Raw genomic sequence first — 27,652 nt, 5'->3', positions numbered from 1 at the left:
GAAAAATACCCCTCCAGGTAACTGTCACTGTTCATTAGATCTTCTATTTATACTTGACAACCTTTTTCTTATATATATCGACTTTACCACATGAACATTTTTAATAAATATATTGCTGCAAGTTGTACAACCATCTACTCCTTTGGAATCCTTTCTTTTTTGTTCCTTTTTTTTTAAACAAAAAAAAAATTGTTTTAAATTTGCCTAGTATAAGTACTACTTTCTACAGAAGGCCTTCCCAGGTTTTTCTTAACCAAGATTATTCTGCCTTCCCCTATCCTCTGATAGCCCTTGGTTTGCACCCAGATAAAAGCACCTGAATGCCAGTGCAATGGAGGCAGTAGAGTATGCTGGGCAACCCACAGCCTCTGGAGTTGGGAGAGCCTAGCTTTGTGTCCTGCCTCTTTTAGCTTCAAGAACAAGTTATGAGAACTTAACTACTCTGGGCCTCAGTTTTCTCATCATAAGATGGCCGTAGTAATATCTATCTCATAGGGGCTATTGTGAAAATTAAGTAATGTTCTCTAAGGTACTTAGTATTAGGTACCTAATATAGTAGCTCTGTGTCTGGCATAGAGCAAAGATTCAATTTATCTTAGATATTATTTAGAGTATTTTGGGCATTTAACCATTCACTTAAATAAATATTTATTAACAATAATTAATTAATAATAAATATAATAAATATTGTGAGTAACCATTTATTCACTTAATATTCACTTACATAAATATCAACAAATATATATACTCTGGTGGGGAGAGACACATGTAACCAAACAAATATATAATATAATATCAAGTACTGGTGAGTCTAAAGAAAAATCAAGGGAATAAAGGGAATAGAGAAGGATGAGGGGTGTAGATGCCTGGACACGTAAGAAGACCACCCTGAGGAGGTGACACTGGGGCAGACACCTGAGGGCAATGAGGGAGGGAGGCATGAGAATGTCTTGGGAAAGAACATTCTAGGCAGAGGAAGTAGCAAGGCCAGAGGGAGCATTGCTGGCCTGCTTGAGGAAGAGCAAGGAATGAGTAAGGAGAGAGTGGGAAGAGTAGAAGCCGGAGAGGTGGATGGGACGTGGAGAGGATGTGGAGGCAGGCCAGATAGCAGGGCCAGAGAGCTTGTGCAGGTCTTTGGAGTTTCTATAACACTTGGCTGGATTTAGTAGCAACTACTATATTTTTCGGTCTGTAAATCAGAGTCCAAGAGTAACTGCCTTCACTTTGTTTTTTGTTTGTTTTTTTTTTTGAGATGGAGTCTCATTCTGTCACCCAGGTTGGAGTGCAGTGGCATGATCTCAGCTCACTGCAATCTCCACCTCCTGGATTCAAGCGATTCTCCTGCCTCAGCCTCCTGTGTAGTTGGGACCACAGGAATGTGCCACCACTCCTGGCTAATTTTTGTATTTTTAATAGAGATGGGGTTTTGCCATGTCGGCCAAACTGGTCTCGATCTCCTGACCTCAGGTGATCTACCCGTCTCAGCCTCCCAAAGTGCTGGGATTACAGGTGTGAGCCACTGTGCCCGGCCTGCCTTCATTTTTCTAGAGCTAAACTAGAGTTAAACTAAAGTGTCAGTCTGCTCACTGGCTGAAAACTGGGCTAGTCAATTCTAGGCCTTCTGAGTCATTTCAAAATTTTTTGATCATTTCACATTGAAATTCAACCAATTCTGAAAAACATCTAAGGAGATGCCTCCTGCTTTGCTTCTCGTCAGGATAGCATCTCTGTTCCCAGATGTTTAAGGAACATTACATCTTTAGAAAGGAAGGGTATTGATCTGGCTGACATTCCTTACCTGTCTACACTGTCATTTGCTAAATGTATGATCCTGTCTGGCCTTCAAATGTTATCTCTCCAGGCTGGCATGTGTTGAGATGCCCATGTCCCCATCTGGTCTTTGGGCACAACCTCTTGTGATACCTTGTACCATGCTGTCCCCTTGGCATAACCCCTTAGTTATCTGGTTTTGTCTTTCAGGTGATTTTTGTGGCCCTCTGAAGATGAGGAGAAATCTAGAAAAGTCCATCTGTTCTCTTAGCCTGCAGGCTTCTGAGGCCCAGTTGCATCCCATACAGGCTTCTGTGCTGAGCCACAGCAAACTGGCATGGAATTTCCATGAGATTCAGCCTCCAGATTTCAGATGGGAAGCTGGCACAAATCTCCTCTACCCTCAGATCACCCTAAACTTATCTAGACATCTGGAGCTAATCCTAGATAAGGGAAGATGAGATATTTTGTTCTTACTTTAGTTAAGATAGATAATTTTAATCTTATTTTGCTTGCCCTCATATTCCACCCCAGCCTGGAGGATTTTTATACAGCGTGAGGAGAAGCAGTTGGAAGCAGCAAATCTTTTCTGATTTACATTTGGACCAAGGCTCTTGAATATAGAACAAAAAATGTTGGACTACCTTTGTCCTCTAGTTCTGCCCCTCTGAGGTGACAAGACTCCCATCCAATGACCTGCATGGGGATGGTCACAGGGACAGAAAAAGATCTGTGGGGAAAAAACATTGGCTAATATTTCACAAGATCATATTGCCACATTTGTAACTATTTACACTTTGTAAATGTACCTGGTCAAGAAAAAGGGTAAGAACAAGAGAGAGAACTGTTCACAAGTACATTCTGGTGGACTGGGTCAGTTCATGGACTGTATCAATCAGTGTCCAATCAGGACACAGAAACCACACAGTAAATCAAACAGGAAATATTTAATAAATAGAATGATCAATTATAACAGGTGATTAATTTAAAAAGTATAGGGGGAACTCTAAAGAATACTCAAAAGTACCGAGGGAGAATGCCCAACGAAGGACAAACTTGGAAGTGGGAGTGCAGGGAATTCTAAGGGTGGGATTCAGACCTCATTGGAGAATGTATTGCTGTAGCCCCTGGATAATGAAGAAGTTGGCTGCATTTCCCTGAGCTCAGGCAGGGTCTACATTCACCAGGTAGAGGCCAGAGGGCAGAAAACATGGATTGGAGTGGCCACAGGAAACACCTTCCCAGAATGCAGGTGGGCTGAGGCTAGGTAGCCAACAGTGGGGATGGCTGCAAGACTTGCTGGATCCACCAGCAGAGATGCCAGTGAAACCTGACAGAAGTGAGTGCTACTGCATGTCCCCCTCCAAGGCATCTTTGTCAGTGGCAAAATAAGTACAAGAAAAAGAAAACAGAAAGACCAGAACTAGGAATAGAAGCTCCTTCCTCCTGTAGTTTCTCTCCAATGCTCTCTACCGAGAATGTTTAGCATTGTGCCAGCGGCAAAGATGAAATCCTTACAGGGTCTGGTTCCATTAACAGAGAGGAAGTAACGAAAGATGAATTTGGAGCTGAGAGGCAATACATTGATAACCAATGTATGGATGAAATGTAGTGTTAAATGTGATCAACTGGGTGTTAGCAGGGCCTCTAGAAGAACAATTGCGAGATGAGTACCAGGCATTGTAGCAAGTAGTAATGATATAACGAATACTCTGCCCTCCTGGAGTTTGCATTTGGGGTTGGAGCAGGCATAGGTTGACTGACAATATATAAGTAAACAAACAAACAAAAACACAGATCATAATTGGTGCCATGACAAAAGTAAATAGAGAACTATGATAAAGAATAAGAAGGGACCCTTTTTATCCAGGCACAGTTTTTCATGTCTATAATCCCAGTACTTTGGGAGGCTGAGATGAGAGAATCACTTGAGTCCAGGAGCTGGAGACCGGCCTGGGCAACACAGGGAGACCTCATCTCTAAAAAATGTTAAAAAATAGCCAGGGCATGGTGGTGGTCCCAGCTACTCAGAAGGCTGAGATAGGAGGATCACTTGAGCCTAGGAGGTTGAGGCTGCATTGAGCCTGAGCTGTGATCACCCCACTCCACTCCGTGGCCTGGATGACAGAGACCTTGTCAAAAAAAAAAAAAAAAAAAAAAGAGAGAGAGAGAGAGAGACCCTTTTAAGAATAGGTAGACTTGGAGGACCTCTCTGAAGTGTTAGCAAACAATTCTGAATGATCTTGAAATGGTTGAAAAAGATTACTAGGTCTCTTGACCAGTGCACCCTTCAAGTTATTCTCTGCCTATCATTTTAGTTTATTAATTTTTTTGTTTTGTTTTTTGCTATATTTGAGCTATTTTATAACTCTGTAAATTGCAGATAATTGATAGCAATGCAAATGAATCCTGTCCTTGGACATGCAAATGAATTTTGTCCTGTGAAAGTACAATTGATCTCCATTTCCCTACCCCTCTGTGGAAGTAGTCAGTTTTCCATATATTAAGCAAATTCATTTTAAGATGCATGATGGCCTATCTGTGTAACTGCTCTTTAGATCCTCCTTTTAATCCATTGTAACATCTTATGGGTTCCTTCATTAATTAGTGAGTTAAGTTAAATTTTTGACATGTTCATTTTATACTCATAAAAGAGTCATAACTTACCTTTAAAAAATAATTACAGTGAGCTATGACCATGCTACTGCACTCCAGCCTGGGCAACAGAATGAGACCCTGTCTCAAAAAAAAATCACCCTTTAACACATTTAAATTCAATCTCCCAAAGACTCCAGTGTGAAGGGTACTCAGCCAACATTCACATCATATCAGGATTGAATGAGCTGAACAGACTGTCTACTCCTTGATTATTTGTGTATTAACACATGCCAAAAATCACCTTTGCAAGATGGGGTCGAGAGACAACACAGGCTTTCAATTTAGAGATCTGACATGCTTTTATCAAGAGTGTTCACGAAACCAAGGACACATTGATTTTTCTAATATTGTTGGCAGTTAAAAGAACCTTTAACAGGACTCTCGTATTTCTGAGCTCACAGCAGGGTCACATTCATAGAATGTTAAAATAGCATAGAAAACTTAGAAATCATGTAGTTCAATTCCCTCATTTGATAGATGAATTAGTCAGGCCATGAAAGCCTGGGTGACTTGTTCAAGATCATCAACTAATTTAATGGCAAGCTGAGATACAAACAGTTCTCTTCCTCTTAGTCCTGTACTTTCTTACCACCAGGATGTTGGAGCCAACCAGAATTTCAAAAATGATTCCTAACAATGGCCTCCACCTCTTTTTTCCCCCTTTATACATAATATTCACTCTGAAAAGAATGGGAGTGTGTGTGTCAGTGAGGGATGGTATATGTTAAGGAAAGAGTTTTGGATCCAAAAACAGTATTAGTTTTTCAACAGGTTTGACTATGTATTTGTGTTTCTGAGTTTCTGTTTCTTCAACAGCAAACTGGGCATAGATTCTTATTAAGTAATTATTAAATATTAATAAACTGCATAATTAAGATTACTAGGATTAATAATAATCTATATATAAGCTTGCACATAGTAGGTGCTCAAAAGCCATAGCTAGTATTAAATGGTAACTCCCCTCCCCCAAATCATCTATATGCCATAAAAACCCTTCAGTATTTGAGTAGTGTGCAGTTGACACTACTGACACTTTTATAATAAATTAGCATTTATGTTTAAATGAAAGTTATACACACACACCCACACAGCTGCGTGTTTAAAAAAAATCTGTCTTTATTGAATGAACAATCCACAAATGTAAGTCAACTCTATACAAATCAATATTCTCTCCATCTCCCACTGTTTCATTTGGATGCTTGAAAACAATTCTTATGTTTTTAGACACAATCTGCTTACTTTCAAATTGCCTAAAAGGAAACATAAAACATTGTATTTTAAAAAGTACAATAATGGGCCCTGAAGAACGAAGCAATCCAAGTGAAGGCACAGCTCTGTATACCAGATCTGCTGCATAGGTGAGGGAAGGCTAAGCGTGGTGATGACCCAAGGCTTATCCTCATCAGTAAAAATGACCAATATTTGCTTAATACTTTACAGTGAACACAGGGTTTCCCCCCACTTCCCTCCCCTCCCCCTCTCTCTCCCTAATCCCCTCCCCTCCCCTCCCTTCCCTTCCCCTTTTCCCTTCCCTTCCCTTTCATCCCCTCCACCCCCTTCCCTCCCTCCCCTTCCTTTCTCTCTCTCTCTCTCTCTTTCTTTTTTTTGAGACAGAGTCTCACTCTGTCACCCAGGCTAGAGTGCAGTGGCATGGTCTTGGCTCACTGCAGCCTCCATCTGCCAGCTAGAGCAATCCTTCTACCTCAGCCTCCCTAGTAGCTGGGACTACAGGTGCAGGCCACCAGGCCTGGCTAATTTCTTGTATCTTTTGTAGAGATGGGGTGTCACCATGTTGCCCAGGCTGCTCTCTAACTCTTGGGCTCAAGGGATCCTCCCCAGGGTTTTCATTGTATTAGTATGTTCTCACATTGCTAATAAAAACATACCCAAGACTGGGTAATTTATAAAGGAAAGGGGTTTAACTGACTCACAGTTCACCAAGGCTTGGTGGGGGGGCTCAGAAAACTGACCATCATGGTGGAAAGGGAACCCAATACACCCTTCTTCACATGGAGGCAGCAAGGAGAAGTACCAAGCAAAAGGGGGAAAAGCCCTTTATGAAACTATCAGATCTCATGAGAACTCACTCACTATCATGAGAACAGAAGGGGGATAACTACCCCTATGATTAAATTACCTCCTACTGGATGCTTCCCATAACACATGAGGATTATGGGAACTACAATTCAAGATGAGATTTGGGTGGGGACACACCCAAACCATATCATTCCAGCCCTGACCCTTCCCAAATCTCATGTCCTCACATTTTAAAATACAATCATACCCTTCCAACAGTCCCCCAAAGTCCTAACTCATTCAGATATTAACCCAAAAGTCCAAGTCCAAAGTTTCATCTGAGACAAGGCAAGTCCTTTCCACCTATGAGCCTGTAAAATCAAAAGCAAATTAGTTACTTCTTAGATATAATGGAGGGAGTTACAGGCATTGGGTAAATACACTCATTCCAAATGGGAGAAACTGCCCAAAATGAAGGGGCTAGAAGCCCCACATGAGTCTGAAACTCAATAGGGCAGTCATTACACCTTAAAGTTGCAAAATGATCTCCTTGTACTCTATGTTTCACATCCAGGTCATGCTAATGCAAAAGCTGGGCTCCCACCTCTTTGGCAGCTATGCCCCTGTGGCTTTGCAGGACACAGGCCCCCTCCCAGCTTCTTTCACAGGCTGGTGTTGAGTGTCTGCAGCTTTTCCAGGTGCACAGTGAAAGCTGTCAGTGGATCTACCATTGTGGGGTTTGGAGGACAGTGGCCCTCTTCTCACAGCTCCACTAGACAGTGCCCCAGTGGAGACTCTATGGGGCTCCAACCCTACATTTCCCTTCTGCACTGTCCTAGCAGAGGTTCTGCATGAGAGATCTGCCACCACAGAAAACTTCTGCCTGGACATCCAGGCATTTCTATACACGCTCTGAAATCTAGGCAGAAGTTCCCAAAAGTGAATTCTTGACTTCTGTGTACCCACAGGCTGAACATCATGTGGAAGCTGCCAAGGCTTGGTGCTTGCACCCTCAAGCCATGGCCCGAGCTGTACCTTGGTCCCTTTTAACCATAGCTGGAACACAGGGCACCAAGTCCCAAGGCTGCACAAAGCAGCAAGACCCTGGGCCTGGCTCACAAAACCATTTTTTCCTCCTAGGCCTCTGGGTCTGTGATGGGAGGGGCTGCTGTGAAGACCTCTGACACACCCTGGAGACATTTTCCCCATTGTCTTGGGGATTAACATTTGGCTCCCGGTTACTTAGGCAAATTACTGCAGCTGGACTCAATTTCTCCTCAGAAAATAGGTTTTTCTTTTTTTATCACATTGTCAGGCTGCAAATTTTGCAAACTTTTATGCTCTGCTTCCCTTTTAAACATAAGTTCCAATTCCAAACCATCTTATTTGTGAATACATAAATCTGAATACTTTTAACAGCACCCAAGACACCTCTTGAATGCTTTGCTGCTTTGAAATTTCTTCTGTCAGATATCCTAAATCATCTCTCTCAAGTTCAAAGTTTCACAGATCTCTAGGGCAGGGGCAAAATGCCACCAATCTTTTTGCTAAAACATAGCAAGAGTCACCTTTATTGCAGTTCCCAACAAGATCATCTCCATCTAGGACCACCTCAGCCTGGACTTCATTGTCCATATCCCTATCAGCATTTTAGTCAAAGCCATTCAACAAGTCTCTAGGAAGTTCCAAACTTCCCCACATTTTCCTGTCTTCCTATGAGCCCTCCAAACTGTTCCAACCTCTGCCTGTTACCCAGTTCCAAAGGTGCTTCCACATTTTTGGGTACCCTGATAGCAGCACCCCACTCCCAGTACCAATTTACAGTATTAGTCTGTTCCCATGCTGCTAATAAAGACACACACGAGACTGGGTAATTTATAAAGGAAAGAAGTTTATTTGACTCACAGTTCAGCATGGCTGGGGAGGCCTCAGGAAACTGATCATCATGGTAGAAGGGGAAGCCAACACGTCCTTCTTCACATAGAGGCAGCAAGGAGAAGTGCTAAGCAAAAGGGGGAAAAGCCCCCTATAAAACCATCAGATCTTGTGAGAACTCACTCACTATCACGAGAACAGCATGAAGGTAACTGCCCCCATGATTAAATTACCTCCCACTGGGCCCCTCCTACAACACGTGTGGATTATGGGAACTACAATTGAAGATGAGATTTGGGTGGGGACACAGCCAAACCATGGCATTCATATATATAATTTTAAAAGTATTCTCATAGAACCAAAGAAAGGCTGATATATACTTCTTGTGGCAACAGAAACAGAAGTAGGGAAGACTATTCAGACAGATTGGCGCTCTAGAGTATTGAATTTACTTTACTGCTGCATTAGTTTGCTAGGGCTGCTGTAAAAAAGTATCACAAATTGGGAGGCTTAGAACAACAATAGGAACTAACTGTCTCGTAGTTCTAGAGGCCAGAAGTCCAAAATCAGGGTGTCAGCAGTGCCACAGTCCTGTGAAGGTGTTAAGAAAGGATCTGTTCCAGGCCTTTCTCCTAGCTTCCAGTAGTTCCTTGACTTGTGGCAGCACAATTCCAATCTTTACATGGTATTTTCCTTGCATATATATATATATATATATTCCTGTGTCTAAATTTCTCCATTGTATGAGACCACCAATCATACTGGATTAGGGTGCACCCTAATGACCTCATCTTAACTTGAGCATGTACAAAGACCTTATTTCCAAATAAGGCCACATTTATAGTCACTGAGGGTTATATGAATTTTGGGGACACACAATCAACCGGTAAGAATTCCCATCTCCTTCTTTCTTTTGACGTTGCCAAACACACTGGTGGCCAACAGCACTCACTCACTCTTTCATTCATTCATTAAATAAACATTTGCCTACATCAGGCTCTGTTCTGGTGTTGATGCAAGAAAGAAAAAGAAAACAAAACTGAATACGGACCCTGTCCTTGAGAAATCACACTTCGGAGGGAATCGGAGGCACATTATTATGATAACAAGTACTATTATTGAGTTGGTATTACTAGATATGGGCATTTTCAACTAATTTTCACAGTAGTGTGATAAGTGATGTATCAGAAACATACGTGGAGAACCCAGGGAGGTCCTAAATTTGCCCTAGGGATCAGGAATACTTTCAGAAGTTAGTTATTATTTCATCGGAGTCTAAAGGGGTGTGTAGAAATAGCCCACGTAGCTCAAAGGCGGTTATCTTGAGTACTGGATTCCAAAGAAGAGTATTTTATAGAGGAAAAAACAGCAAAGGTTAAGAGACAAATTGTAAACCCCAAGAGGGCTGGGGTCTGTGTGGTCTGTGTCTATTTTGTTAAGTATCTCCTGTAGCTCTAGTGCTTTGAATAGTGCTTAGTTCACTCAAAAAGTAATCACTGAATGAATTTAAGGGCATCGTATATCTAAGGGATGGCATGGCCTGCAGTTCACTGTCGCTGGAAAAGTAGACAAACGTCCAGTCTCAAAGAGACCGGTAAACTACATTAAATGTAACAGATTAGGGGTGAAACGTTGATGATATATATCTTTAGTATTAAAAAATTCCAGGAAGTCCAGGAATGCCTGGCATCCGTCCTGACAATTACCCTTTTCCCCAGAGCATGTACAAGGGGGAGGAGGCACCCAAGGGCCAGGAGAGTGGAGGGGCATAGCTCCACAATCTCCAAAGTAGGGTTCTCTGGCAAGCACATGGTTTGGACTTGAAATCTACGTGGAGCCTCCCACTCTCCTCCTTCCACTCCATCCTCCCCTCACTCTCCGCCCGACTCCACCTTTGGCTCCTGAAAGACACCGGACAATTTCCAGGCCTCCCCAAATCCCACGGGAGGAATCACCTAGCGCGCTCCGGCCCGCGGGCCCCGCCCCCTTACCCTCTGGAACGCAGCGAGAGCGCACGCGCGCCTCCCTGACCAGCGCGCGCGCCCGCGAGCTCCCCGCATCCCCGTGCTCATCCGGGTCTCAGCGAGCCTCGGCCAATAGTGTCCGCTCACGGCCCCTGGGGGCGGGGCTAAGCCTTCCCTCACAAGGGGCCTGTGGTCAACACGATTTGCCTCCAAGGGACGGCCCGCCAGTCGGCACAGGAAAGGGGCAAAGGCAGTGAGCTCAGCGTGTGGGCGAGGGTCAACAGTTCTGGGATCAAGCGGCTGCCGCCCCTCCAAAAGCGACCGAAGCGCGAGCAGATTCCCCCTCCGAGTCAGTGTAGTAAACACACTTCAGAAACGTGAGGTGCCGGTGGTCACGTGGGGAGCGCGCCCTCCAATGAGGAGCCGTGGGCGGGGCCGAGGCCGCTGACGCGGCGGCGGCGGCAGAGTCACCCGGGCAGCCTCGGGACCGGTCACCGGCCGGCAACCGTCCAGCGACCTCGACCACTGCCTCTCGCCTCCGTCCCCGGTCCTTTCTCCTGGGCCGAGAGACAGCGTCGCCGACAGGGGCTCATTCCCCTTCGCTTCTCCTCGGTGACTCACCTCGGGCGGGCCGTTTTGTCTTTAGGAGCCGCCTTGGTGGGGCGAGGTTTCCGTGACGAACCTCCTGGGGCCGTCCGTGCCAGCTCGGGCAGTCGTGGCGGCTCGAGCTCGTGGAATTTGCTCAGGCTCCGGGGGTCCGAGGCCTTCGAAGTTATGCGTCGCCTCCAGGAGGTTGCGGCGGGCTCGGGCTCCTAAAGGGCGTCAAACCCGGACTCTGCCGACTGGGCAGCCTCCATTCATCTTCTCACTGCGCCTCCAGCGCCCCCGCCTTCTCCAGTCCCCTCCTTGGAGTCATTTTTTCCTGTCCCCCCTCTACCGCCCTTTCCTTACTCCCCGGGTGAGGCAATTCTCTTGGAAGCGAAGGTGTCGGCTATGAGCCGGAGCCTCCTTCCTTGAATTTCTCCGTGGAGGACCCGCCGCGCGCCCCCGGCATGGGGGTGAACGCAGTGCACTGGTTCCGAAAGGGGCTCCGGCTCCACGACAACCCCGCCCTGAAGGAATGCATTCAGGGCGCCGACACCATCCGCTGCGTCTACATCCTGGACCCCTGGTTCGCCGGCTCCTCCAACGTGGGCATCAACAGGTGGCGGTGAGTCACAAGCCCGTGGGAAATGGATTTGGGTGTTTAATGAATCTGATGTTAATGAATTCCATGCGATCCGCCAAATCTGAGAATTTAGACGTGGGACTGCCTTCCTTATACCGCTAACGAATTGTAGGTGCCCTAAGTATTAAATAGAATTGACTTAATAGTTCTCTGGCCAGAGAGTACTGACGACCTGAAACACTCGGCCTTCATCAGTGAGTGAGTTATGTGTCTTTCTGTGCTAACCGGAGCTCTTCCCCTGAATTTGTGGAGAATTCTTAGTGCTGGAGTTAAAGAAACACCCTTCCTGTCCTTAGTGGCCTGTGTATATGGATTCCCTTGGCCCGTTTGTGGCATTCGAAAGGATTGTGATGTTTCCTGTTTACGTTTGTGTCTAGGTAACTCGTAGTATGGAGAAAAATCATTCATTCAGTACAGCTGGCTCCAGATCCAGTTTTCTTCCACCTTGAGGTTACTGAGGGAAAAGCAAGGGAAACAGCATTATCTGGTTTCTCTGCTCGGCTCTTTTTCTCAACTCCTCCTTGTGGTTGCCGAGACAAAGCACAGTTTTTCTTTCTAGGCAAGTTGTAGTCCTTCTAGGGATCAGAGCACAAAGAAATCTTAGAGATGCTTTATGATCTTTTCCTGAAACACCGGGCTACGTGATCGTTGGGCCCCCTGGTGGAAATGAAAGCATTAACTCAACAGAGAGACTCTTGATCACTTACCATGTGCCAGGCATTGATTTAAATGCTAGGGATATAGCAGTGAGTGAAAGACAAAAAGTCATGTCTTCAAGCAAAAAGTAAAATATGTAGTATTTTAGGTGGTAAGTGTTGTGGAGAAAAATAGAGCAGAGTAAAGGGATAAAGAATACAAGGGTAGGGATGAGGTTGCAGTTTTAAATATGATGATCAGGGGAAAAGTCACAGAGAAGGTGACAGTTGAGCATACCTGAAGGAGGTGGTGGGATGCAGATATCTAAGGGAAAACCATTCCAGGCAAAGGGAGGAGTAAGGGAAAAGGCAGAGATATGCTTGACCTTTGGAAAGAACAGCAGAAGAATCCAGTATGACTAGAGCAGAATAAGTGAGGGAAAAATAGTAGACGATGAGGTCAGAGTTGACTTAGGGCCAGATTGAAGAGAGCCTTATAAGCAGTTTTCAAGATTTGGGTTTTTACTCAGTGAAGTGGGAATAACTGCAGGATTATGAGCAGAGAAGTAATGTGATCTGACATAAGTTTGAAAAAGGATTTTTCTGCTTGTTCTGAGAACAAATCTGAGAATTTCTCTGCTTGTGGTTCTGAATTGGGGAGTGGAGGTGGACAAGAAGCAGGAAGTCCAATTAAGAAGCTGTTGGCATTCATCCAGGTGAGAGATGAGAATGGCTTGAATCATAGTGATAATTGTGGATGTGGTGAGAAAAAAACAGATACTGGCTATATTATGAAGGCAGAATACACAGTATTTGTTGGCAGATTGGATATGTAGTGTGAGAGAAAGAAAAGGAGTTAGGCTGGGCGCGGTGGCTCATCCCTGTAATCCCAGCACTTTGGAAGGCTGAGGCCAGGAGTTCAAGACCAGCCTGGCCATCATGGCAAAACTCTGTCTCTGTTAATACTGAAAATATAAAAATTAGCTGAGCACGGTGGCGCATGCCTGTAATCTCAGCCGCTCAGGAGGCTGAGGCATGAGAATCACATGAACCTAGGAGACGGAGGTTGCAGTGAGCTGAAATCGTGCCACTGCACTCCAGCCTGAGTGACAGAGTACTGTGTCTCAAGAAAAAAAAAAAAAAAAGGAGTTATAGTTTGGTGCTATATAAAAAGCACCAAAATTCAGTGCTTTTTGTGTAGTAGCAGCTTACTATTTGGGAAAATTTTTGGCTTGAGAAACTGGAAGGATGGGGCTTCAATTTGCTAAGAAAGTGAAGCCAGCTGGAGAAGCCATTGGGAGGGTGATTGGAGTTCTCTTCCATTAAGTCATTAAGTTTGAGATGTATTTTACACATTGAAATGGAGATAGCAAATAGGCAGTTGAATGTGTCTGGAGCTGCAGACAGAGATCCAGGCAGGGAGTATAAATTGGAGAATTCATGAGATTATAGATAATACATAAAGCCATGTATTCATCCATCTATTTATTGAACAAATATTTGTCAAGCACTTACTATATGCCAGGCACTGTTTTAGGTGCAAGGGATCCAGTATAAACAAAACAGTCCCCAATTCTCACCCTGTTGGAGCTACTTCTAGTGGAGCTGTGAGACTGACAGCATTAAGAAAATGAGATAGACAAGAGATGCAAGTGGTGCAAGGGCTGAACCTTGAATACTCTTTTTTTTTTTTTTTTTAATTCTTTTTTTTGAGACAGAGTCTCGCTCTGTCACCCAGGCTGGAGTGCAGTGGCCGGATCTCAGCTCACTGCAAGCTCCTCCTCCCGAGTTTACGCCATTCTCCTGCCTCAGCCTCCCGAGTAGCTGGGACTACAGACGCCCGCCACCTCGCCCGGCTAGTTTTTTGTATTTTTTAGTAGAGACGAGGTTTCACCATGTTAGCCAGGATGGTCTCGATCTCCTGACCTCGTGATCCGCCCGTCTCGGCCTCCCAAAGTGCTGGGATTACAGGTTTGAGCCACCGCGCCCGGCCGAACCTTGAATACTCTTAATGTTTATAAATTGTGGAGCTGAGCATATGAGACTGCGAAGGAGCCACTAGTAATGTAAGATGAAAACCCAGAAGAGTATGGTGTCTTAGAGGCCAAGTAAAGAAAGTATTTTGGCCAAGCATGGTGGCTCATACCTGTAATCCTAGCACTTTGGGAGGCTGAGGCAGGCAGATCACTTGAGGCCCGGAGTTTGAGACCAGCCTGGCCAATATGGCAAAACTCTGTCTCTAGTAAAAAAAAAAAAGTCAAAAAATTAGCTGGGCTTGTGGCACCTGCCCGTAATCCCAGCTACTCAGGGAGGCCGAGGCAGGAGAATCACTTGAACTCAGGAGGCAGAGGTTGCAGTGAGCCGAGATCGTGCCACTATACTCCAGCCTGGGCAATAGAGCCAGACTCTGTCTCAAAAAAAAAAAAAAAAGAAGGAAAGTATTTCAAGGAAGAGAGAGTGTTTTACTTATGTCAGATGCTACTGATAGGTCAAGTAAGATGAGAACTGAAAAATAAAAATTGGATTTAGCAATTTGAAGTCATTTGGAATTTTATCTGGAGTGGTTTTGGTAGTGTCAGAGGCAAAAGTCTTTTTGGAATCACTCATAGTACCAAATTCAGTGCCTTTTATATAGTAGTAGCTCAATTACTGTTTGCTGAATATAGTGATATCTTAGAGTCAATAATTTTATATTTAAACAGCTTTATTAATTTACTTATTGACTATGGGATAATGCCCAAATTCCTTAGCCTGGCAAGATCTACCTTTTGGCTTATGCATTTCGTTTTCTACTGTTTACAATATGTGATTTCAACTCTGGGGGGAAAACTTTCTTAGTTTACTTTAGAAACTGTCTTGTATTTTCTTTGATCAACACTTTTTAGACCTTTGGATTTAACAGAAAAGCAAAATTTTAAATAGTTATTTTACCTAATAAGCACATTAAACAAAACTGCTTTTTTATACTGCCATCCTTTCGTTTAAAAAGGATGTTTTAATATTTTTTAAAAAAAGTTTGAGCTCAGTGTCTCATGCCTGCACTCCCAGCTACTCAGGAGGCTGAGGCAGGAGAATCACTTGAGCCTAGGCGTTGGAAGCTGCAGTGAGCTGTGAATGGGCTACTGCACTCCAGCCTGGGTAGAGACAGACCCTATCTCTTAAAAAGCAAACAAAGAAACAACAACAACAAAAAAATTGAAGGACATTGTCTCAGAATAAAATTTTTTGATTTGGATAAATTTACAAGCTTTATGAAAATTCACATCTCTTAGAACAATTATCCTCTACAAAAACTTATATGCTAATGTTCACAGAAGCATTATTCATAATAGCCAAAAAGTGGAAACAACCCAAATGGCCATCAATTGATGAATGGATAAACAAAATATGGTATATTCATATAATGGAATATTATTTGGCCATAAAAAGGAATGAAATACTGATACATGCTACAACATGTATGAATGAACCTTGAAAAACAAACTAAATGAAAGAAGCCAGTCACAAAATTCCATGTATTATATGATTCTGTTTTTATGGAATGTCCACAGTGGGCAAATGTATACAGACAGGAAGCAGATTAGTGGCTCCTTAGGACTGGGGAAGCTGGGGAGTTGGTAGGTGATAGCTAAGGGGCACAAGGTTTCTTTTTGAGATGATGAAACTGTTCTAGAAGGTGATGGATGATTGTACAACTCTGTACTTGTCTGGGATGATTGGCAGTATTCTGAACTCTTACACCACTTTTTGTTGTTGCTTCTCACATCACTCTTAGCATTTGCTGCCCTCATTTGTGAATGTTAGTATTGTTTTATTAATAGTTTGTTTGAGCTGCTGTAACAAAATACCTTTAGACTAGGTAGTTTATAAACAACAGGAATTTATTTCTCACAGTTTTGGAAGATGTCCAGAATCAAGGCACCAGCAGATTCAGTGTCTCTGCTGAATAGATGACGCTGTCTCTGTGTCCTCACATGGCGGAAGGGGTAAACAGGTTCCTGCAGCCCTTTTTATAAGAGCACTCCCTTAGTCTGTTTGTGTTATTATAAAGGGATACCTGAGGGTGGGTAATTTATAAAGAAGAGAGGTTTACTTGGTTCATAGTTTTGCAGGCTTTACAGAAGCATGGCATCAGCCTCTGATTCTGGTGAGGACCTCAGAAAGCTTTTAATCATGATGGAAGGGGAAGTGGAGCTGGCATATCACATGGTAAGAGAGAGAAGGGAGGGGTACCAGGCTCTTTTAAACAATTAGTTGTTCTGTTAATAGAGTGAGAAATCACTCATTACATGATAGCACCGAGCCATTCATGAGGGATCTTATCTCATGTTCCAGACACCTCTCAACTCCAACATTGGGGATAACATTTTAACATGAGATTTGAAGAGGGCAAATATCTGTATCACTTCACTTCTAGCCCCCCAAATCTCTTGTATTATTATTATTATTATTTTTGAGACGGAGTATCACTCTGTTGCCCAGGCTGGAGTGCAGAGGCGGAATCATGGCTCACTGTACCCTTAACCGCCTGGGCTCAAGCAGTTCTCCCACTTCAGCCTCCCAAGTAGCTGGAACCACAGGCATGCATTACCATGGCCAGGTAATTTTTTTATTACTGGTAGAGGTGAGATCTCACTGTGTTGCCTAAGCTGTCTCATACTCCTGAGCTAAAGCAACTCTCCTGCCTCAGCCTCCGAAAGTGCTGGGCTTATACGTGTAACCCACTGCGCCCACCCTCTTGTCTTTTTTCTGTTGTTAAATATAATCATCTCTTTCAAAGTCCCCAGAAGTCTTAACTAGTTTTAGCATCAACTTAAGTCTTATCCAAGACTCGAGGCAAGTTCGTTATAGCTATGAGCCTGTAAGATCAAAAACAAGTTATTTACTTTTAAGATACAATGGTGGAACAGACATTGGGTAAACATTTTCATTTTAAAAGGGAAAACTTGACCAACAAAAAGGGACCCACCCATGTCTGAAACCTAGTAGGGCAGATATTAAAGCTGTAAAATGAGTCTCTTGACTCATGTCCCATAACTGAGCACACTGGTCCAAGAGGTGGGCTCTTGAAACCTTGGGCAGCCCCATCTGTATGGTTTGGTTGGGCAGACCACATGGCTTCTTTCATGGATTGGAGTCTAATGTCTGTCACTTTTCCAGGCTGAGAGTGTATGCTGTTTTCATCCAAAGGATTATTTTAATCTTTCCACTTCCTCACTTTCCACTCCCTCCCACATCCTGAGCACACTGGTCCAAGAGGTGGGCTCTCAAAACCTTGGGCAGCTGCATCTCTATAGCTTGGTTGGACATAGCCCACATGGCTGTTCTCATGGATTGGAGTCTGATGTCTGTCGTCTTTTCCAGGCTGAGGGTGTATGCTGTTTACATCCAAAGGATACTTTTGATCTTTCCCCTTCCTTCCTTCCTTTTCTTCCTTTGCTTCCTTTGCTTCCTTCCCTTCCTTCCTTCCTTCCTCTTTCTCTCTTAGTCTCTTTCTCTCTCTTTTTCATAACAGTATTTAACACATTTGACCACACCTTTCTCTTTTTCTCTTGACTTTAGACTGCCACCACTGTGGGGCCTGGAGGGCAGTGCCCCTGTTCCCACTGCTGTACTGAGCAGTGCCCCAATGAAATCTCTCTGGGGACTCTAACCCCACGTTTCCCCTTGGCACTAGCCTAGTAGAATCTTTCTGTAGGAGCTCTGCCGTGGCAGGCTTCTGCCTGGGCACCCAGACTTCTTGACATATCTTGTGAAATCTAGGTGGAAGCTGCCAAGCTTCCATGGATCTCGTATTCTGTATACCTGCAGACTTAACACCACTTGGAAACCATCAAGGCCTGTGGCTTGCACCCACTGAAGTGGCAGTCCAATCAGTACCTGGGGCCTTTTGAGCCCTGGCTGCAGCCAGAACGTGGGGAGTAGCATCTCAAGACAGCACAAGGCAGCAACACCCTGGGCCTGGCCTCCCAAACCATTTTGCCTGAGGAGGTCTGTGAGCCTGTGATGGATTTCTGGAATGTCTTGGGGGCTTTTCCCCATTGTCTTGACTGTTAACAACTGGCTCTCTTTTAGTCATGTTAATTGCTTTAACAACCTGTTGTTCTGGTAGGGCCTGGTACCTGGGGCTGGGTAGTTTGGATTTCTCTCCTGAAAACTTCCCTCTACCACATGGTCAGGTTGTAAATTTCTCAAATTTGTGTGCTCTGTTTTCTCTTAATTATTAGCTGTAACTTTGCCTTTTTTTGAACTCTTATATCCGATAGTAGGCTGTTAGAAGCAACCATGTCACCTTTTGAACGCTTTGTTGTTTAGAAACTTTTTTTTGCCAGGTAGCTTAAGTCATTACTCTTAAGTTCAGCCTTTTACAAAGTCCTAGGCATGGATACAATGTAGCCAACTTTTTTGTTACAAGCATAACATATAATGTGGCCAATTTTTTGTTTAGTTTTTAAAAACTTTATTTGAGACTTCATAAAAATGACCTTTACTTTCTATATTTTAATCAGCATTTTTGTCACAACCACTTAACCAGTCTCTAAGAAGTTTTAAAGTTTTTCTTGTGTATGAGCTTTTTTGGTTTTGTTTTGAGCTCTCTAAGCTCTTTTAAGCAGCTTTAGTTTTTTGTTTTTTTTTTTTTAAATACGTTAAGTTCTGGGATACATGTACAGACCGTGCAGGTTTGTTACATAGGTATACATGATGTGCCATGGTGGTTTGCTGCACCCATCAGCCTGTCTTCTAGGTTTTAAGCCCCACATGCATTAGCTATTTGTCCTAATGCTCTCCCTCCCCTTGTCCCCCAACCCCTGACAGGCCCTGGTGTGTGATGTTCCCCTCCCTGTGTCCATGTGTTCTCATTGTTCAACTCCTACTTATGGAGAACATGTGGTGTTTGGTTTTCTGTTCCTATGTTAGCTTGCTGAGAATGATGGTTTCCAGCTTCATCCATATCCCTGCAAAGGACATGAATTCATTCTTTTTCATGGCTGCATAGTATTCCATGGTGTATATGTGCCACATTTTCTTTATCCAGTCTATCATTAGTGGGCATTTGGGTTGGTTCCAAGTCTTTGCTATTGTGAACAGTGCACAATAAACATACATGTGCATGTGTCATTATAGTAGAATGATTTATAATCCTTTGGGTATATACCCAGTAATGGGATTACTGGGTCAAATGATATTTCTGTTTCTAGATCCTTGAGGAATTGCTGCACTGTCTTCCACAATGGTTGACCTAATTTACACTCCCACCAACAGTGTAAAAGCGTTCCTATTTCTTCACATCCTCTCCAGCATCTGTTGTTTCCGGACTTTTTAATAATCGCTGTTCTAACTGGTATGTCATTGTGGTTTTGATTTGCATTTCTCTAATGACCAGTGACAATGAGCTTTTTTTCTATGTTTGTTGACCACGTAAATGTCTTTTGAGAAGTGTCTGTTCATATCCTTTGCCCACTTTTTTATGAGGTTGTTTTTTTCCTGTAAATTTGTTTAAGTCCCTTGTAGATTCTGGATATTAGCCCTTTGTCAGATGGGTAGATTGCAAAAATTTTCTCCCATTCTGTAGGTTGCCTGTTCACTGTGCAGAAACTCTTTAATTTAATTAGATCCCATTTGTCAATTTTGGCTTTTGTTGCCATTGCTTTTGGTGTTTTAGTCAAGAAGTCTTTGCCCCTGCCTATGTCCTGAATGGTATTGCCTAGGTTTTCTTCTAGGGTTTTTATGGTTTTAGGTTTTACATTTAAGTCTTTAATCCGTCTTGAGTGAATTTTTGTATAAGGTGTAAGGAAGGGGTCCAGTTTCAGTTTTCTGTATATGGCTAGCCAGTTTTCCCAGCCCCATTTGTTAAATAGGGAATCCTTTCCCCATTGCTTGTTTTTGTCAAGATCAGATGGTTGTAGGTGTGTGGTGTTATTTCTGAGGCCTCTGTTCTGTTCCACTGGTCTATATATCTGTTTTGGTACCAGTACCATGCTATTTTGGTTACTGTAGCCTTTTAGTATAGTTTTAAGTCAGGTAGTGTGATGCTTCCAGCTTTGTTCTTTTTGCTTAGGATTGTCTTGGCTATATGGGCTCTTTTTTGGTTCCATATGAAATTTAAAGTAGTTGTTTCTAGTTCTGTGAAGAAAGTCAGTGGTAGCTTGATGGGAATAGCATTGAATCTGTTAATTACTTTGGGCAGTATGGCCATTTTCATGATACTGATTCTTCCTATCCATCATCATGGAATGTTTTTCCATTTGTTTGTGTTGTCTCTTATTTCTTTGAGCAGTGGTTTGTAGTTCTCCTTGAAGAGGTCCTTCACATCCCTTGTAAGTTGTATTCCTAGTTATTTTATTTTCTTTGTAGCAATTGTGAATGGGAGTTCACTCGTTATTTGACTCTCTATTATTGGTGTGTAGGAATGCTTGTGATTTTTGCACATTGATTTTATATCCTGAGACTTTGCTGAAGTTACTTATCAGCTTAAGGAGTTTTGGGGCTGAGACGATGGGGTTTTCTAAATATACAATCAAGTCATCTGCAAACAGAAACAATTTGATTTCCTCTCTTCCTGTTTGAATATCCTTTATTTCTTTCTTTTGCCTGATTGCCCTGGCCATAACTTCCAATACTATGTTGAATAGGAGTGGTGAGAGAGGGCATCCTTGTCTTGTGCCGGTTTTCAATGGGAATGCTTCCAGCTTTTGCCCATTCAGTATGATATTGGCTATGGGTTTGTCATAAATAGCTTATTATTCTGAGATACGTTCCATCAATACCTAGTTTATTGAGATTTTTTAGTATGAAGGGATGTTGAATTTTGTCCAAGGCCTTTTCTGCATCTATTGTGCTAATCGTGATTTTTGTCATTGGTTCTGTTCATATGATGGATTACGTTTGTTGATTTGCATATGTTGAACCAGCCTTACATCCCAGGGATGAAGTCGCCTTGATCGTGTGGATAAGCTTTTTGACATGCTGCTGTATTCAGTTTGCCAGTATTTTATTGAGTATTTTCACATCGATGTTCATCAGGGATATTGACCTGAAATTAGATTTTTTTGTTGTGTCTCTGTCAGGTTTTGGTATCAGGATGATGTTGGCCTCATAAAATGAGTCAGGGAGGTTCCCTCTTTTTCTGTTGTTTGAAATAGTTTCAGAAGGAATGGTACCAGCTCCTCTTTGTACTTTTGGTAGAATACGGCTGTGAATCCATCTGGTCCTGGGCTTTTTTTGGTTGGTTGGCTATTAATTACTGCCTCAATTTCAGAACTTGTTATTGGTCTATTCAGGGATGTGACTTCTTCCTGGTTTAGTCTTGGGAGAGTGTTTGTGTCCAGGAATTTATCCATTTCTTCTAGAGTTTTTAGTTTGAGTAGAGCTGTTTATAGTATTCTCTGATGGTGGTTTGTACTTCTGTAGGATCAGTGGTGATATCCCTTTATCATTTTTTATTGTGTCTATCTGATTCTTCTCTTTTTTATTCTTTGTTAGTCTGCCTTGCGGTCTATCAATTTTGTTAATCTTTTCAAAAAACCAGCTCCTGGATTCATTAATTTTTTGAAGGGTTTTTCCTGTCTCTGTCTCCTTCAGTTTTGCTCTGATCTTAGTTATTTCTTGTCTTCTGCTAGCTTTTAAATTTGTTTACTCTTGCTTCTCTAGTTCTTTTCATTGTAATGTTAGGGTGTCGATTTTAGATCTTTCCCGCTTGCTGATAACGGACATTTAGTGCTATAACTTTCCCTCTTAACACTACTTTACCTGTGTCCTAGAGATTCTGGTATGTTATCTGTTTGTTCTCATTGGTGTCAAAGAACTTACTTACTTCTGCCTTAATTTCTTTATTTACCCAGTTGTCACTCAGCAGCAGGTTGTTCAGTTTCCGTGTAGTTGTGTGGTTTTGAGTGAGTTTCTTAATCCTGAGTTCTAATTTGATTGCACTGTGGTCTGAGAGACTGTTCGTTATGATTTACATTCTTTGCATTTGCTGAGGAGTGTTTTACTTCCAATTATTGATCAATTTTAGAGTAAGTGCTATGTGGTGTGAGAAGAATGTATATATTCTGTTGCTTTGGGGTAGAGAGTTCTTTAGATGTCTATTAGGTCTGCTTGGTCCAGAGCTGAGTTCAAGTCCTGAATATCCTTGTTAATTTTCTGTCTCGTTGATCTACTATTGACAGTGGAGTGTTAAAGTCTCCCACTATTATTGTGTGGGAGTCTAAGTCTCTTTGTAGGACTCCTAGAATTTGCTTTATGAATCTGGGTGCTTCTGTTTGGGGTGCATGTATACAGTTAAGATAATTTGCTCTTCTTGTTACATTGATCCCTTTACCATTATATAATGCCCTTCTTTGTCTTTTTTGATCTTTTTTGGTTTAAAGTCTGTTTTATCAGAGACTAGGATTACAACCCCTAAGCAGCTTTAGTTTAAAGTTTAGTTTTAACATCCCACTCCTAGTACCAGTTTTTTGTCTTCGTCTGTCCCCATGACTCAAATACCTCTTGCTAGGCTCCATCTCCAATATTAGAGATCAAGTTTTAACATGGGATTTGAAGGGGACAAATATCTAAACTATATCAGGCACGAATTCCTCTCATGACAGTACAATGCACATGACCAAATCACCTTCTAAATGCCCCGGCTCTTAATACTATAGCATTAGGGATTCAGTTTTAACATGAATTTTGGGGGAACACAGACAGACATTCAGACCATAGCAGGGGTATATTCTGTATATAATCTCCCACTTAACAGATAGTACCTTCCTGAAGAGAAGTTGCCTCTTAAATCAAAATTTTATTTTGTATCCCTATCCATTATAGGCAGTATTATTGGTGCTGGGTATACAGCAGTGAACAAAACAGAAAAAGTTGCTGCCCTATTCCAGTAGAGTGGAAAACAGACAATAAGAAAAAAATGTATCAGGTGGTAGTAAATTCAATGGAGAGAAATAAAGTAGAATGTGAGAACAGGGACCTAAAAGAAGAGGACACAAGCTATTCATATATCTGGGGAAAGAGCCTTTTTGTGTTCTCCACAGCATAGTGTCTTACACATAGTAGGCATTAAATATTGTTTTAATTTTTCTTATAAATCTAAGGTTTAGGGATGGGACAGCTACTTTATGTAATTTATATGTTAATGTCTATCTTAAACTCATAACTTAGAAAAAATTCTCAATGAACAGATTTGTTTTAGTATTTAAACTTCAACATGTTTATTACACATTTGAAGCTATCACATGTAAACTCTCTTAATTTTCAGTAACCAAATCTATAAATGTGCCTACATCCTTACTAGTTCTTCCTTCTAGTATACAACTTCAGTGGAAGAGATACTGCTGCCTCTTCAAAACGAGTTCCTTCTTCTGTGCTCCATTTCAAAGACTGCTCATTTTTTATATTTATTCTTACCTTTTCTTCTACTTTTTCTTCTTTTTAGGTTGCCTCCAATCAACATTTAAACATGCTTAAGATCAAATTCTGTAAAACATACACAATTTGTAACAGCAAAGGAACAGAACTTAGCCTTGACTGTGTTCCACTCTTGCAACTATGTATCTTAGTTTCTTTGTAGCCAATTTCTTGAGCAAGATGTCTAATACTGGCTGACTTCGTTTCTTTATATTCTACTTACCCTTGAACCCACTCCAAACTAAGGTGTGTCCAGCTCCACTCCCACCCACTCTACCAAAGCTATTTTTATCTAAAGGATACTTTTAATCTTCCCATTCCCTGACTTTTTTCTTTCTTTTTTTCTTTTTTCTTTTTTTTTTTAAACAATGTTTGACACATTTGACCACTTCTTCCCTTGGCTTTATTAGAGGACTTCCTCTTCTTCTCTTGGCTTTATTAGAGGACTCTCCTATGCTTTCCTGCCAGCGCTATTAGTGTTCTTCCTTAGCTTCTCCTTTTCTGTTCAACTTTTAAATGCCCGTGAGGTCTGTGATCTCCACCCTCTTCATTTCACATATTTATAAGCAATCTTATCTCTTCTCATAAAGTCAGTTACCATTTACTCGTCTGGGCCCAAAATTTTCAGGTTAGTGTCTTCAGCGCAAATCTCTTTCCTGATCCCCAGACATATGCATGTGTTTGTATGTATCATATATACCCATTTGCCTGCTTGAATGTATTACCTCAAACTCAGCTTGTCCAAAACAGAGTTCATCTTCATCCTTCTCTATTGCTCAAAACCAAACAAACCCCAAACTGAGTTTTCCTGTGTTTTCTGTCTTCACAAATGATACTTCCATTTACCCATTTGAGTCCTTACTGTGTGGCAATTACTTGCTAATTTCTGTGGATAGCATGGTAGTCAGCAGATAATTTCTCTGCCCTCAGGGAGTTTACAGTACAGAGGAAGATTTATTCAGAAATAAAATAGTTACAAAAATACATTCTTCCCTCTCCCTTGTCTCTTTAGCCCATATCACCATTCTCTTTGCCTAGATTGTTTTAGTAGCTTACAAATCATTGTCCCCCTTTCCGTTCTCTAATTCGTTCTCTACACAGCAAGTAGCGTGATCTTTTTAAAATTGCAAATTTGGTCATGTCATTTATGCTTTAAAACCTTTTAATGACATTTCTTTACCCTTGGGTTAAAGTTCAAAAAGCCATAGCATGGTTTCAAATCCTTGTATAATCTGGCCCTCTGCTTCTTTCTAGTCTCTGATGATTATTTCACTGAGGCATTTAAACTGAAACTTGAAGTATAAAGTGGATCTTAATAAGCAAGGCATGGAGGGAAGGGAATTCCAAGCAGAGAGAAGTGAATTCCAGACTGAAGGAATAGCTTAAGGAAAGGCACAGTATTCTCATAGTGGTGACGAGGCTGATGTAGCTGAGTCATATGGTGCATGAAAAGATAGGAGGTGTTATTTAGTACTTTTTTTGTTTGCTAGTTCGTTGCCTGAGTCAAACAGGCTTAAGCAAAAAGAAAGTTTATTGGTAGATATAATTGAATAACCTAAGGGAAACTGGCTTTGGACATCTCTTGATGCTAGGGCTCAGAAGATGTTACTAGGATCACATTTCCCTTTGCATCTCTGAACTGCCTTGACTTCTCAAACAGTCTGTCCTCTGGTGGCAAAATACAGCAATAACAATGGCATTTACCTCAGCAAAAAGCATACACCGTTGGCCTAGAAGTCTCAGCAAAAGTCTTATGGCACTTCATTAGCTCTTTTGGGCCAGTTTCTGAACTAGTCTTCATGAGTTTATGATTGTCTTAGCTGAAGTGTGCTTTGCTGGTGGAATCAGCTTGCCTGAACTGAAGTAACTAAGTAGAATGGGTAGGAAGTAGGTGGATACCCTAAAACAACATTGTTGCCTATTATATAAGAACTCGGATAAGTGGTATAGTTCAGAAAAGCTGCCCTTGTTTGGGGAAATATAAATTTAGTAGCTGTGTGAATGTTAGGAGAGAGAGTCAAGATACCAGTTTGGAGACTTTATCAGGAGTTCAAGTGAAAGGTAATATAGGCTTGAACAAGGGGAAAGGCTATGAGGAAGGGGAAGATATAAGAGGAAGGCTGTAGAGGTACAGTGGAAAGCTTAGGTGACTGCCTGGAAAACACAGTTTCATAGAGGAGGAAGGCGAGGGAGAAAGTAGAGTGTAAGATCCTCATACTTTGTGCCTCTGTGACAATTAGACATTAAGTTAGGAAACACAGAAATAGACCATATTTAGATGAGGAATAGAGTGAGTTTAGGTTGTTGACCAATTTGAAGCACTGCTAAGATACCAACATGAGAAATGAAGAAAATAGAAATTTAACTCTGGGAATTATAGACATTGGATCTGTGCATATGGGAATAATTCCTGCATAAGTAATGGATGAAGTATGCCTGGATGAGACTGGATATAGCCATAAAAAGTTATGTTAGTCAAAAGCCCGGTGAGAAAACTCAGTGAATACTATATTTAAGATGAATAGGAGCTGGTGAAGGAGGCAAAAGAGAATCAGAGAGGTAAAAGAGGATCCAGGAGAGTGCCATATTATGGAAACTGAATGTGGCAAGAGTGGTTTTACATTGCACTACAGGAGGCAGATTAGGATGAGTTTTGACAATTATGTAGGAAAAATTATCAAAGACTTAGAAGTGGGAAAAGGAAATTATTGCATATCTGGAATGCTAGATATTGTTTAGAGGACTCTCCAGGAGTTACATGATTCTGATTAAGGGATATTTGATTGACAAGGCTGTTTTACAATTCTGTAAAAAGGGGTAAAAGTTAAGTTGTAGAAAACTGAAAGCAGTACAAATGTTTTCTGCCCATACCAATGCAAATTATGTTTGTGCCATAAAAATGAATTTTGTAAGTCGAGAAATAGTAAATCAGATTATCATTTTAATCAGTTTTAACATCTTACTTCTTTCTTCCTTAATCAATGAATTAAAATTTTTACCAGATCTTCATTTCATATTTGTATGAGAGTCATGATTTTACTATTTTGAAAATTATACTTTATCTGTTACAAAGACTTTTGGTGAACCTTGAGATAACACGTCAATGTAGGTGTAAGGATAGAAATCAAATTGAATAGGATGTTAACAAAGGTGTGTGTATCAGGTGAGGGGAGGGGAGTGGGGGAAATGATTAAGGTTGGAATGCAAGGGAGATTTCTTTATGAGAGAGGTAAGAGATTAGCTCAAGGCATAGGTTCTGGACAGGCTGAGGAAAAGTTAATTTTGGTTAGGTAACTAGACTTTTAGTTAAGACAGCATAGTGGATTCACAGGATAATAAATAAGAAATAAAATATATAGATAAGGTGAGGCCTGAATATGTAATTCTTTGAATGACAGACTGAAGTGAGTTTAGGACATCTGACTGTACTAAGAGCTACTTTATAATTCCTACTTTCCTATTAATTGGCCATGGGGACTGACCTTGGGTAAATCTCCCTCCCTTCGTTTATTCATTCAGGAAAACTTTCAGTGAGAGCCTGTTATCTACCAGGTACTGTGTGAGTCATTGGAGATACAAAGATGAAGGTTATGGTTCTTGCCCATAAGGAAACTTTCACACCGCTAAAGGACAATTAGAACATACAATGTTGAAAAAGACCTCTGTGGAAATCTGCAAAGACAATTGTGAAAGCACAAAGAAGAGACAACTTTAAAGGGGTGGGAAAAGGGGTAAAGGTGATGAGTGTGTGCTCTCGAGGCGTGTGTGTGAGTGTGTGTGTTTGTGTGTATGTGTTGGGGAGTGCGGGGTGTAAGATATGAGACTGAGAGAGGAGTTATTCTAGAATGCTTCTGTAGTAGGCCGTTCTTGCATTGCTATAAAGAAATACCTGAGACTGAGTTGTGTGTAAAGAAGAGAGATCTAATTGGCTCATGGTTCTGCAGGCTGCTCAGGAAGCATAGCAGCATCTGCTTTTGGGGAAGACTCAGGAAGGTTATAATCATGGTGGAAGGCAAAGGGGGAGCAGGCATGTCACATAGCAAAGGCAGGAGCAAGGGAGTGAGGGGGAGAGGTGCTACATACTTTTAAATGACCAGATTTCA

At 41.9% G+C, this 27,652-nt stretch overlaps 1 protein-coding gene across 2 annotated transcripts in view; it reads left to right on the top strand.

Annotated features, from left to right (window-relative positions):
* The first annotated feature begins 10,475 nt into the window (after nucleotides 1-10,475).
* CRY1 (cryptochrome circadian regulator 1) overlaps nucleotides 10,476-27,652 on the top strand; it is a 98,631-nt gene continuing 81,454 nt past the window's right edge. The window contains exon 1 of one of the 2 annotated variants that reach the window (XM_073021064.1): nucleotides 10,476-11,493. In XM_073021064.1, the coding sequence (XP_072877165.1) occupies nucleotides 11,336-11,493 (158 nt within the window). In that variant the 5' untranslated portion in view covers nucleotides 10,476-11,335. The remainder of the gene's footprint in view (nucleotides 11,494-27,652) is intronic. The other variant, XM_008004554.3, reaches the window with a different exon arrangement.

This window comes from Chlorocebus sabaeus, chromosome 11 (assembly GCF_047675955.1).
Source record: "Chlorocebus sabaeus isolate Y175 chromosome 11, mChlSab1.0.hap1, whole genome shotgun sequence".
Taxonomy (NCBI): Eukaryota; Metazoa; Chordata; class Mammalia; order Primates; family Cercopithecidae; genus Chlorocebus; species Chlorocebus sabaeus.
This window is presented reverse-complemented; position numbering and strand designations above follow the sequence as displayed.